Here is a 12072-nt window from a genome sequence, read left to right as displayed (position 1 = left end):
AGTGCAAAGTGAACTGTCAAGTGTCAGATCACTGTGGGGACATCCATGGGGGCAAAGCCTATAGTGCTGCTGAGTCACTCTGGTGATGTTCATTAATGCCTGTTGAAACAGTGATAGACACTTTACCCTGTGATGATGATGGTGGTGAATCCTTAGTCATGAAGCCACACTGAGTGAGCCATTCCCCAACCCCTGCTTTGTATGGTAAATGATAGTTGTGGTAATTGAATAGATTAAGAGTGCTGGATTCTTGACCGAGTTTCTGGAGTTTTCTCTGTTTCAGATCACCTGGTGTGTTAAAAGTGAAGGGTTTTTCCAGTCTACCAGCTCAGTAGATATGCAGACCTGTTTATACTTGATACCCCTCCATGTGTACTTGTGTACAGAGGATCAAATATGCTTGTTAAAAGATCCTGTAATCCATGTCAGTGTTTAGTGGGTTTTGGAAACAAGAACGTACCCAGGATGCACACCCCTGAAAACAGAGGGTATGGCTGCCTAAATGACAGGGTTACAAACTCAGAAGAAGTATGGTAAATCCTGAGTTTTTTTAGCCACGCTGAGTGAGCATCCCCCAATCCGTGCCATGTTGATTGACTGACTCTGCTATGATGTAATCATGTACAGTCTCTTATAATACTTCCTGCTAAGTATCAGCTAAGGAAGGAGGGGGTGGGGTGGGGTGGATAATGAAAACACTTTTTGTTTTGCCTTTGTTTATTGGACTCCAGTTTATATCGTCTGCACAGGCATGCAGAAGGGAGGCAGTATACTATGGGGAGGTCACTAGCTGCAGCCATTTTTCATTTCTATGCCCGAGTAGTGTAGTGTTTTGCCTGGTAAAGGATGCCCTTGCCGGAGTCTGCACCACTGGGTCATGGTAAATATGTTAGATGAAATATGATTCGAGGAAATAACATCAGCTATTCACACTGCCTGTCCTCTTTCACCCATACTCTTTAGCTGGCTCAAAAAGGCAAGAATTGTTTGTTTTTTCTTTAAGTGAAATAAACATGTGAGTGAGAGATACAGAGACTAGATAAAATGTGTGTTTGTTACGTGAGGGAGAGAACAAGAGTCATTTTTGAGAGAAACAATGTGGATTTGGGGGGTAAATCCCTCCTTTCAGTGGGTCACATCCATCTTAACTATGTTTCAGGTCTGACGTGTTTTTGTCTGCTGTCAAAATGGAGGATGGCAAGTACCAAATCTATGATGGCACTGCTCTTCTTGGCAAACTGTCTGGACAGATGCCTCAGTACAAGACCATCCTTGTCAAGTCAGTCGAGGTAAATCTTTAACAACAAAAGATTGTTGTCCTTAACAATAATAAAGATAAGGCATCAGGACTTTGTGTTGGGACTATGAATAAAGGGTACCAGTTATGAGATGTTCTTTATTAGTGTTGGTGAAATGCAGCAATGGTGTGTAATAGAATTGGTCTAAACAAGTGCATATTTGCACCTCAGTTTGTAGCTTTCAGTCACAAAAGTTTGACATCTTATGCACTTTGAATTGCAGAGTAAGTATATTGTTATTGTCTGTTCTCTGTCATTAATTTGGGTGTAAGGAAAATCACACATTGCACATGAGAAGTCTCAAGAATCCAAACTTTGAAAAAAAAACAACAACTCTGGCAGGGGATTTGCACAGGGGAAAATATGTGTGGAAAAAGAATCCTTCCCAAATCTTCTTGTTTCTTTTCAAATTGAAATGCATAAAGGTGACCAACGTTTCACTGATAACAATGGAAATGATAAAAGAAATAATGTGTTTAGAAATGCATTCACAACTCTTTAGTGACAGATGATAGAATGATTGATTGATTGATTGATATGGATACTTTATAGCTCCTATCCTTGGTCAGAGACCAAGTTCTAAGCACTTTACAAACACATAGTCATTGTCACAACAGACTGCCTGTTGGGTAAAGCCAAGTAAGAGCTCCCTTTGGAGCTTATTATTCATTTTCAATGTTATTCAGTCACACAGGCATACACACCCACACACACACTTATTGGCACATGAATATTATAATGTCATCATTTATTTGTAAGGAATACCAAAAGTTACGACTGATCTATTTTCTGATAAGAAAAGAAGGTATCAGCTGTGTTGTAAGTACAGATGTTCAGAAGGGAGCTGGTGGGATACATACTCTGAGTATCAGAGTGGTTTGTGCATGGTTTATTTCGTTATCAGCAGTCTTATAAGTTGAGATGTTCAAAAGGAAACTGGTGGGATACATATTCTGAGCCTCACAGTGGTTTGTACATGGTTTATTTCAGCAAGGGCATACAGAATCGTCGTCAACAGATGAAGATACAGTTCTGGCCATTTCCATTATTGCCTGTCTTCTCATACTGCTGGCATTCATTCTTATCTGCCTTGCCTGTTGCCTTATCCATAACTCGTGAGTTCATTTTTCATGTTGATTGTGAATGTGAGTGTTATGGATGTGTGTGTGTGTGTGTGTGTGTGCATGCATGTTTGTGCACCCGAATGTGCATGTGTGAGTGACTGTGCATATATACACAGGTTGTGTTTGTATTGTGTATGTGTAAGTGCATATGTTTGGGTGTTCAAGTGCACGTGCATGGACGCATTCAGTGGGAGCAAAGTGCAATGCTTGAAAAGTATTGATATGCAGTTGACCTTAGTTTTTGACTCACTTGTGTAAACAAAGTGAGTCTATGTTTTAACACAGTGTTCGGTTGTCTCTGTGTGTGTATCTGTGTGTCTGTGGTAAACTTTAACATTGACATTTTCTCTGCAAATACTTTGTCAGTTGACACCAAATTAGGCATAAAAATAGGAAAAATTCAGTTCTTTTTAGTCATCTTGTTTAAAACAATATTGCACCTCTGGGATGGGCACAACAAAAAAAAAAATGAAACCTAATTATATGCAAACTGCATTTACTGTTATATTTATATTTTTTGTATTCTCTAAACTTGGCACTTTGATCTGATATTTGACCCAACAACAAGAGCAGTCATAATTATCATTTTTTGTTCAAACAGGAACAACTTTTGCTAAGCATGGAAGTTTTAGTTATTTTGCAAACGTTTTGGTGCAGATAGTAAAAAAGGGAAATTACTCTAATTAATGCTAGGAGACTTAATTTGCTTTAAACTGATCTTTCTCATCTTAAACATTACATTTTAAAACAAGAGAGGCAAGGCCTTCAAGACTCACTTGTGATGCACTTTTTTTTTTTAAATCCAAGCTTTTTATGTATTGAGTATAATTTCAAAATGTAATGTTTAAGATGAGAAAGATCAGTTTAAAGCAAACTGAGTCCCCTACAGAGTAATTTCCCTTATTTTACTGTCTGCACCAAAACGTTTGCAATAAACAAAACTTCCAAGCTTAGCAAAAGAAGTTCCTGTTTGAACAAAAAGTGATAATAATGACAGATCTTTTGTTGGGTCGAATATCAGATCAAAGTGCCAAGTTTAGAGAATACAAAAAATATAAATATAACAGTAAATGCATTATACAAATACATAAAAAGCTTGGATTTTTTTTTAAAGTGTATCACAAGTGAGTCTTGAAGGCCTTGCCTCTCTTCTTATACATATTGTTGTCAAGGAAGATAATGTGATACTGTTCTGGTGCCCTGTATGACTGTTGATGATTTGTGCTTGGCAGGTGTGAAATTGCAAAAGCTGACCCATCTTGGAATTTCTTTTCAAGCCACAGCAGAGCAACAGATACAAGTCAGAAAAAATAAACCCAAAAAACCCACATAACTATTTTCTGATGCACTGAAGCCTACAGTTTCAGATGAAATAAATCATTAGGACCTTTTAACAGTTTAAAATGGTGAAAACTGAAACTTCAGTAATAAAAAAATGTATGTCACTGCTTGACTACAGGTGGTAAACGGTACGTAAGGAAATTACAAGAGATACATATGCAGCAGATCTCCTTTATTAAATGTTTTCTGTTGTTTAAAAGAGAATCAGACCTTTTCTGATATTTTTCAATGATATTTCATCTCTTCATGGTGATATGAAACTCACAGTGTGTATGAGTGTTCAAACATACATTTTTGAATGTGTATATATGATTTTAAAGTGATTTTTTTTTTTTTAACTTCTATGAATCAGTTATGTTGTTTTGCATGTGCCAACACTGCATCTTGTATCCTGTCTTGCTTGCAGAAAGAAGAAGAAGGTCAAGAAACTGAGAGCAGGTCAGTATCAGCATTGACAATGCAACAATTAGTCCAGAGAGATTGATACACATTCAAGAACATGAGGCTTTAGTGAACAGATTCATAGTCAGATAACTTCACAGGTTATTCACAGTATGGGAATTTGATTGGTTAAGGAGTAAACAATTTTGAAAGGATAAGGGTAAGAAAGAGGAATGAATGTGGTGTGAGAAAAATGATGAGACTGGTTTTCAGAATATGTTTTATCTATTAAAGCCCCTTTGTTTTCATCCCATTTTCCTGAAAACGAATACTGACTGATGACATAATATTGATAAATCTTATGTTTGGTGCAGGTCTCAGCTTGGATCCTAAATTTTGCGTAAAACTTTGACATGTTCTGTATGCAGAACACATTACCTCTAAACAGAATACAGGCTGTTCTTAAACTGAATTTGGATGCCAAACATGAGCATTGGAGATACCTTTGTCTTTGTCCCAGTGGTGGTGAAGGCTTTTCAGTCATTTTTTTGAAACTGAGGTGAGATGAGATGGAACAAGTTGGGGGGCAGCCTTAGCCCCAGTGATTTGTGTGAGGCTTTTATTTGGTATTGTGTTTGTTGTCACACTTACACTGGAAGAAGATGACAGGAAAAGAGTGTGCCAGTGTGTTGTATGTATCTATCCCTTTAGTAGTATATTGTTATTTTGAAAGAACTGAAATGCAGATTTTGGTATGAGTATATATATATATATATATATATATATATATATATATATATATATATATATATATACCTGTTTGTGTGTAAGTGTGTGTGTGTTTGTGTGTAAGTGTGTGTGTGTTTGTGTGTAAGTGTGTGTGTGTAGAGTGAGAGAGAGAGAGTGTATGTATGAGGGCATGTGCGTGGAATGCAGTCAGCCTACAGTATCGCTGTCACATGTTCCATTTTAAAACTCAAATCAAATCACCTTACAGTTGTGTTTTCTCATCCTCAGTGGGTGTCGAGCCACAGACAGTGTATATGGCACAGGTAACTGTTTTTCTTGATATTTACCTTCTTTTGTATTGTGTGTTTGTCCTTATTGTTTTAACTTTGAATGAAGAAAGAGAAAATTGAATTTTTATGTTTGTGGATCCCTTTTCAGCTTTCTTTGGTCAAACAGGAAAGGGCCAGCCCATAGAACGTGTCAGAATTGTAAGAAAGCCAGTCCTGTTTTATTTTCCTAAACCACACCTGCCCAGTGTGATGGACACAGGGGTGTTGTTAATTTCACTGTTCACCTGCACAAAATGCTGCTTGTGGTCTCACTCTGAACTGCCGCTGTATGTGTATGTGCTCAGAGGACAGGTGTCCTTGTGTGATTGCAAACTTGACTCTTGATCTTGCATGTATGCTCACTGGACAGGTGATCTTGTGTGTATGCTCACTGGACAGGTGACCTTGTGTGTATGCTCACTAGACGTTATCTTATGTGCATACTCACTGGACTGGTGGGGGTTGTATGCTCACTAAACAGGTGACCTTTTGTGTATGCTCACTGGACAGGTGACCTTGTGTGTATGCTCACTGGACAGGTGATGGATGTATGCTCACTGGACAGGTGACCTTGTGTGTAAGATCACTGGACAGGTGATGGATGTATGCTCACTGGACAGGTGACCTTGTGTGTAAGATCACTGGACAGGTGATGGATGTATGCTCACTGGACAGGTGACCTTGTGTGTATGCTCACTGGACAGGTGACCTTGTGTGTATGCTCACTGGACAGGTGATGGATGTATGCTCACTGGACAGGTGATGGATGTATGTTCACTGGACAGGTGACCTTGTGTGTAAGATCACTGGACAGGTGATGGATGTATGCTCACTGGACAGGTGACCGATGTATGCTCACTGGACAGGTGACCGATGTATGCTCACTGGACAGGTGACCTTGTGTGTATGATCACTGGACAGGTGATGGATGTATGCTCACTGGACAGGTGACCGATGTATGCTCACTGGACAGGTGATGGATGTATGCTCACTGGACAGGTGACCGATGTATGCTCACTGGACAGGTGACCGATGTATGCTCACTGGACAGGTGATGGATGTATGCTCACTGGACAGGTGATGGATGTATGCTCACTGAACAGGTGACCTTGTGTGTATGCTCACTGGACAGGTGACCTTGTGTGTATGCTCACTGGACAGGTGACCTTGTGTGTATGCTCACTGGACAGGTGACCTTGTGTGTAAGATCACTGGACAGGTGATGGATGTATGCTCACTGGACAGGTGACCTTGTGTGTAAGATCACTGGACAGGTGATTGGTGTATGCTCACTAGACAGGTGACCTTGTGTGTATTATCACTGGACAGGTGATGGGTGTATGCTCACTGGACAGGTGACTTGTGTGTAAGATCACTGAACAGGTGACCTTGCGTGTATGCTCACTGGATAGTGACTTGTGTGTATGCTCACTGGACAGGTAATTAATGAGTGATTTAATTGTTTGTGCTGTTGAACAACTTACATGGATGAGGTGATATATTTCTGCCAATACCTGATGTGGTTGAGTCAGAATTGAGGAGATTGAGAACCATGAATAGGTCTTCCAGTGAAAGGTCAATGTTTTATGTTGGTGTGTACATGTGTTGTTCAGTTGCCATGGTATTAACATTGGATTTCCATTCAACATTTTTCATGATGGTGTGTAAGGCCCGTCGCCCACGGGGCGTCAGCGTCGGCCGCACGTCAGTTTTTTGATGCCTCGCTTCATTGTCGCGCGGACGCTTGAAACCTGTCGCGAGGCATGTCGCTCGCACACGCGCAACAAACCTCCCCAAGCATCACGCATCACGCTCCATATTTGGAAAGTCACGTGCTGTCAGTGTCGCCCTGACGATAATTTATTATTGATACTGAAGAGGAAATTATGGTTGACATTTGCAATGAAAATACGCCCCACTTTTTCCGAGGAAGAAAACAAAAAAACTTCGATTTTTGTTGTTGTTTTTGGTGATGGTGTTGTTATTTTTTATTTATTTTTTTATTTATTTTTTTTTACATTTGAAATGGGGCAACAGAAAGATATAACATGCCTTTGTTGTTTTATACTGTTTGTTTCTTTATTTTCTTTTGACGTCTTTTCAAACACATCACCACATTTGTTTGAATTTATTCATTGCACACCCTATCCAGTTTATCTGTTTAATAGTTATTATTCAGTCACTTTTCCATGCATGATATTGATATTCATTGCAAAATCAATCACTTGATCAGTCATTGTTCATTTATTTAATCTTTTTTAAGGAATCATGTATTTATTTTAAGATTCTTTTGCTGTCACACTGGAAATAACAAAAACATTACATGGAATGCTAAAGACACTGGCTGCAGTATTTTCCTGTCTTGGTGACCAGACACAGCCATAGTGTGCAGAATCACAAATAAACAAATCTAGTTTTAAACACACACACACACACACACACACACACACACACATGTATGTATGTATGTATGTATATATATATATATATAGAGAGAGAGAGAGAGAGAAAGAAACACACACACACACACACACACACACACACACACACACACACACATATATATATGTATATATATATAAAGAGAGAGAGAGAGTTGGTAGACTGATCTTTTGACTGGAGAGTGAGAGAGAGAATGTGTGAGTATATCTATCTATCTATTTATATATATACATACATATATATATATATATATATATATCTGTGTGTGTGTGTGTGTGTTGTCCTCTATGTGTTGATGTTTACAATCAGATACGGAAAGTGTGCATATACTATATATAAGAAAATGTAATAATTTGTTTAAGAGAAATTTAACATTGGAACCAAACCTGGTTGTTGCATCTTTCATTTACATTAGTGTTGATGTGTGAGAATCCTGTACATGCAGTTGTGACAGTTCTTTTCTTCTCCACATCAGTGGCACAGCTTCATAAAATAAACTGTGCCTGTGATTACTGTAGATACAATCAGATTCCAGCATTTTACAGTTCCAAACTATATGGTTTGAAAAGAAAGATAAGAAATTACAATTGCAATCAGACCAATTATGTAAGCATGTATTTGTGTTGAACCAACAGTTCTTCAATAGGAAGTAACACAAGTTACAATTAAAAAGCATCAAAACACACTGATATTATACAATGGTGTGTAAGTTATCAAACAGTGTTATTAAAACAATGATATACATAATTACAAGTCATTTGGCAAACTCTGTAAGAACAAACTGCTGGGAAATGTTTATTTCAGCTGAAGCTGAAATAAGGCAGATAAGTATGATAGGTAGGGAAGTTAAAATGCTATCTAAAATCAGTTGCTTACCAAACACCAATCATACTGTTAATATTTGTGATTTGGATGAGAAAATAGTCACACTTATCTGCAGTCTGCATTAATCCCATGATATTTGTATACAGTGAGCATGTGGATGAAGGAGAAAATGAAAGAATGACTCTGTATGTGTGTGTGTGTGTGTGTGTGTTTTCAGTAGTGTGTGTGTGTGAGTGTTCAGTAGTGTTTGTGTGAGTGTTCAGTTGTGCTTTTGTGTGTGGTGTGGTGGTGGTGGTGGTGGTGTTATGTGTGTGTGTGTTCAGTAGTGTTTGTGTGAGTGTGTGGCTTGGTGTGTGTGTGTGTGTGTGCTTGCACTTGCTCATAATGTGTGGGTGAAAATAAAGTAGAAGTGTGTATTGCTCTAAAAGATATTTGGAAATCCAGTTATCCTTACAATTTCAGGCTGTTGCATCTTTCATTTACATTAGTGTTGATGTGTGAGAATCCTGTACATGCAATTGTGACAGTTCTTTTCTTCTCTACATCAGTGGCACAGCTTCATAAAATAAACTGTGCCTGTGATTTCTGTAGATACAGTCAGATTCCAGCATTTTACAGCTCCAAACTATGATTGAAAAGAAAGAACATAAATTAAACTGCGTTCAGACCATGGAGGAGAAATCAATTATGTAAGCATATATTTGTGTTGAACTAACAGTTCTCCAATATGAAGTAACACAAGTTACAACTAAACTGAAAACATCAAAACACACTGATATTAATCAACGGTGTGTAAGTTATCAAACAGTGTTATCAAAACACTGATATACATACTGACAAGTCATTTGGCAAACATTGCAAGAACAAACTCCTGGGAAATGTTTATTTTAGGTGAAGGTAGGGGGCTGGAGGTGAAATCAGGCAGATATGTCTTTGATTGCACTCAGACCTGTGATGGACGATAAGCTATGTCAAAAGACAATCAAATCAGATCTATGACAGGAAGTGAAGTTAAAATGCTATCTGAAGTCAGTTGTTTACCAAACACTAATCATACTATTAATATTTGTTTGAGAAAATAGAGTCACACTTAGCTACAGTCAGCACAAATCCCATATTTGTATTCTGTCCGCTTACAAACATTTTATTTAGGTTCCTGCCAACATTTGTAAATTGTATCGAGAAAAGCTTCACATAATAAATAATGCTGCATTCAGTATTTGTTTCACTTGGGGGAAAATAAATTGAAAATCACACTAACGTGCAGTCAGTTTACCACATATATCTCACACTTTGTTTTACTCAGCTTAACATATACTGTATGTCTGCTTACAAACAACTGACTGCTGTATGGGATATATTGTAATATTGTAATATCTGGTCAGCATTGCACATTAACTAATATGGATATAAAAAGCTATGTTAGAATAATATCAAATCATAATTATGATTGATAAGAAAGTTAAGATGCTGTCTAAAATCAGTAGTTCACCAACATTTGATCATAATTTCATGCCAATATTTGTGATTTCATGGGGAAATAGTCACACTTAGATGCTGTCAGCATGATATTTGCAATTTGACTGTTTACAAACTTTCAATTCAAGTTACAACCAACATATGTAATCACTATTGGTGAAATAGCACTCCAGTAAAAATTTTAAAAATACTTTAAAAAAAAAATTAGTTATGGTTGCAATCAATATTTGTTTCAGTTGATTTGTTGGTTATCCCAGCACGTTACTGCAGGATCAGTGAACTGTCAAAACTGCAGAACTCAAATATTCAATTTTACATATTCATGTATTATTATGTCTATTGTTATTTATGTGCTCTCAGTGTCCACACAGTGAGCATGTGGATGAAGGAGTAAATGAAGGAATGACAGCGTGTATGTGTGTGTGTGTGTGTGTGTGTGTGTGTTCAGTAGTATTGGTGTGTGTGTTCAGTAGTATTGGTGTGAGTGTTCAGTAGTGTGTTTGTGTGAGTGTTCAGTGGTGTTTTTGTGTGGTGTGTGTGTATGTGTGTGTGTGTTCAGTACTGTTTGTGTGAGAGTTCAGTAGTGTTTTTCTGTGTGGTGTGGTATGGTGTGTGTGTGTGTGTTCAGTACTGTTTGTGTGAGTGTGTGATGCGGTGTGCGTATGTGTGTGTTCAGTTGTGTTTTTGTGTGTGGTGGTGGTTGTGTGCATGCGCGCGTGCGTGCGTGTGTGTGTGTGTGTGTGTGTGTGTACTTGCACATGATGTGTGTGTGGAAATAAAGAAGTGTGTACAGCTCTAAAAGATATTTGGAAGTCCATTTATCCTTACAATTTCAGTCCAAGATACTTTCGTTCTCTGAATATTCTCATGCAGGAATTACAAACATTACCATGTGAGTTGCTGTTCAAAGTTGTAAGTCAACATTTTTGGGGCACTCACAGAAATCACTCTTAAACAGACATGTGTTCAGATGTAAATGACAATCTTTTCATCCAAACAGTCTAACCGTTTACTTCCAAAACACTTTGCTTTCATGATTAATTGAGCAACGTCAAACGAGTGAATCGAGTCCAAATGATGTCAGCCATTTTGTCTCACATGAAACAAGCGGGTCTCGTGATTGGTTGCTCCACGCACGTCCGTCGCTTTTGTCGCGGGGAAATAGGACAAGTTCTATCGAGGAATTTGACACGCGGCAACAGCGATCTTGCTGCGTGGCCGCGCGACTCTTGCTGCCTGAATACCTCGCACGTTTTTGCTGCTTGTCGCGTGAAACTTGCTGCTTTGACGCCCCGTGTGCGATGGGCATAAGAGGTGCTCATTTCTTGCTTGTAATATGTTGCTGTCCTTGTACTTCTGATTTATATGTACATTTGAAACTTAAGGTATCATTTTTAATCAAATCAATAATATAATTACGGATATTTGTACAAGCACTTGATTTATGACCAGATGTACATTTTGATGCTTGTTTGTATGCAAATACATTTGAATGTGCACACATGTATGCATGAATGCACACACACACACACACACACACACAGACACACACACACACACACACACACACACACACACACACACACACAAAAACAACAACAACAAAAAAACAAAAACAAAACCAACAACAACAACAACAACAAAAAACCCACCAAAGTTTCACTAAACATGATCTAACATCTTGCAGGCACACTAACATCAATTGTAGCATAAGAATAAACCCTTCCTTTTGATGTGAAAAGAACCACCCTTATTCCTTCTAAAGAAAGACTTCAGATGAGATTGAAAGCTGATGACAGATTTTGTTGTGATAGAGTTTGTAAAGATTTGTGTTTGTGATAAGTTATTTGTATTTAATAATTCCTATTGGTTTCACCTTGTTATGAAAAAAGCAACAGAAAACAAAAGTATAATTTTGTAGAAAATGAGTTATTTTGTTTGTTTGGTATTCTAACAAAGGGAAATTTTTGTAGGATTGAAATTGTGTGTGTGTGTGTGTGTGTGTGTGTGCGCGCGCGCGCATTTGTGCGTGCATGTGTGTGTGAATACCATAATTTTAACAGCTTTAAACAGCTATAACTGTCAAAAAAAATATGGTCACGTTAACCAGTGCTGTTCAGAGTG

General features: G+C 38.0%; 1 protein-coding gene across 2 annotated transcripts in view; it reads left to right on the top strand.

Annotated features, from left to right (window-relative positions):
• The window catches only part of LOC143289160 (cadherin-87A-like), an 80096-nt gene that overhangs the window by 63642 nt on the left and 4382 nt on the right, over positions 1-12072 (top strand). For both annotated transcript variants that reach the window (XM_076598077.1, XM_076598067.1), the window contains exons 37-40: positions 1160-1289; positions 2289-2413; positions 4170-4201; positions 5162-5196. In XM_076598077.1, coding sequence (XP_076454192.1) covers positions 1160-1289; positions 2289-2413; positions 4170-4201; positions 5162-5196 — 322 coding nt within the window. The remainder of the gene's footprint in view (positions 1-1159; positions 1290-2288; positions 2414-4169; positions 4202-5161; positions 5197-12072) is intronic.

Source organism: Babylonia areolata, chromosome 1 (genome assembly GCF_041734735.1).
Source record: "Babylonia areolata isolate BAREFJ2019XMU chromosome 1, ASM4173473v1, whole genome shotgun sequence".
NCBI lineage: Eukaryota > Metazoa > Mollusca > Gastropoda > Neogastropoda > Buccinidae > Babylonia > Babylonia areolata.
The sequence above is the reverse complement of the archived record's forward strand: the minus strand, read 5'-3'. Positions and strand labels throughout refer to the sequence as shown.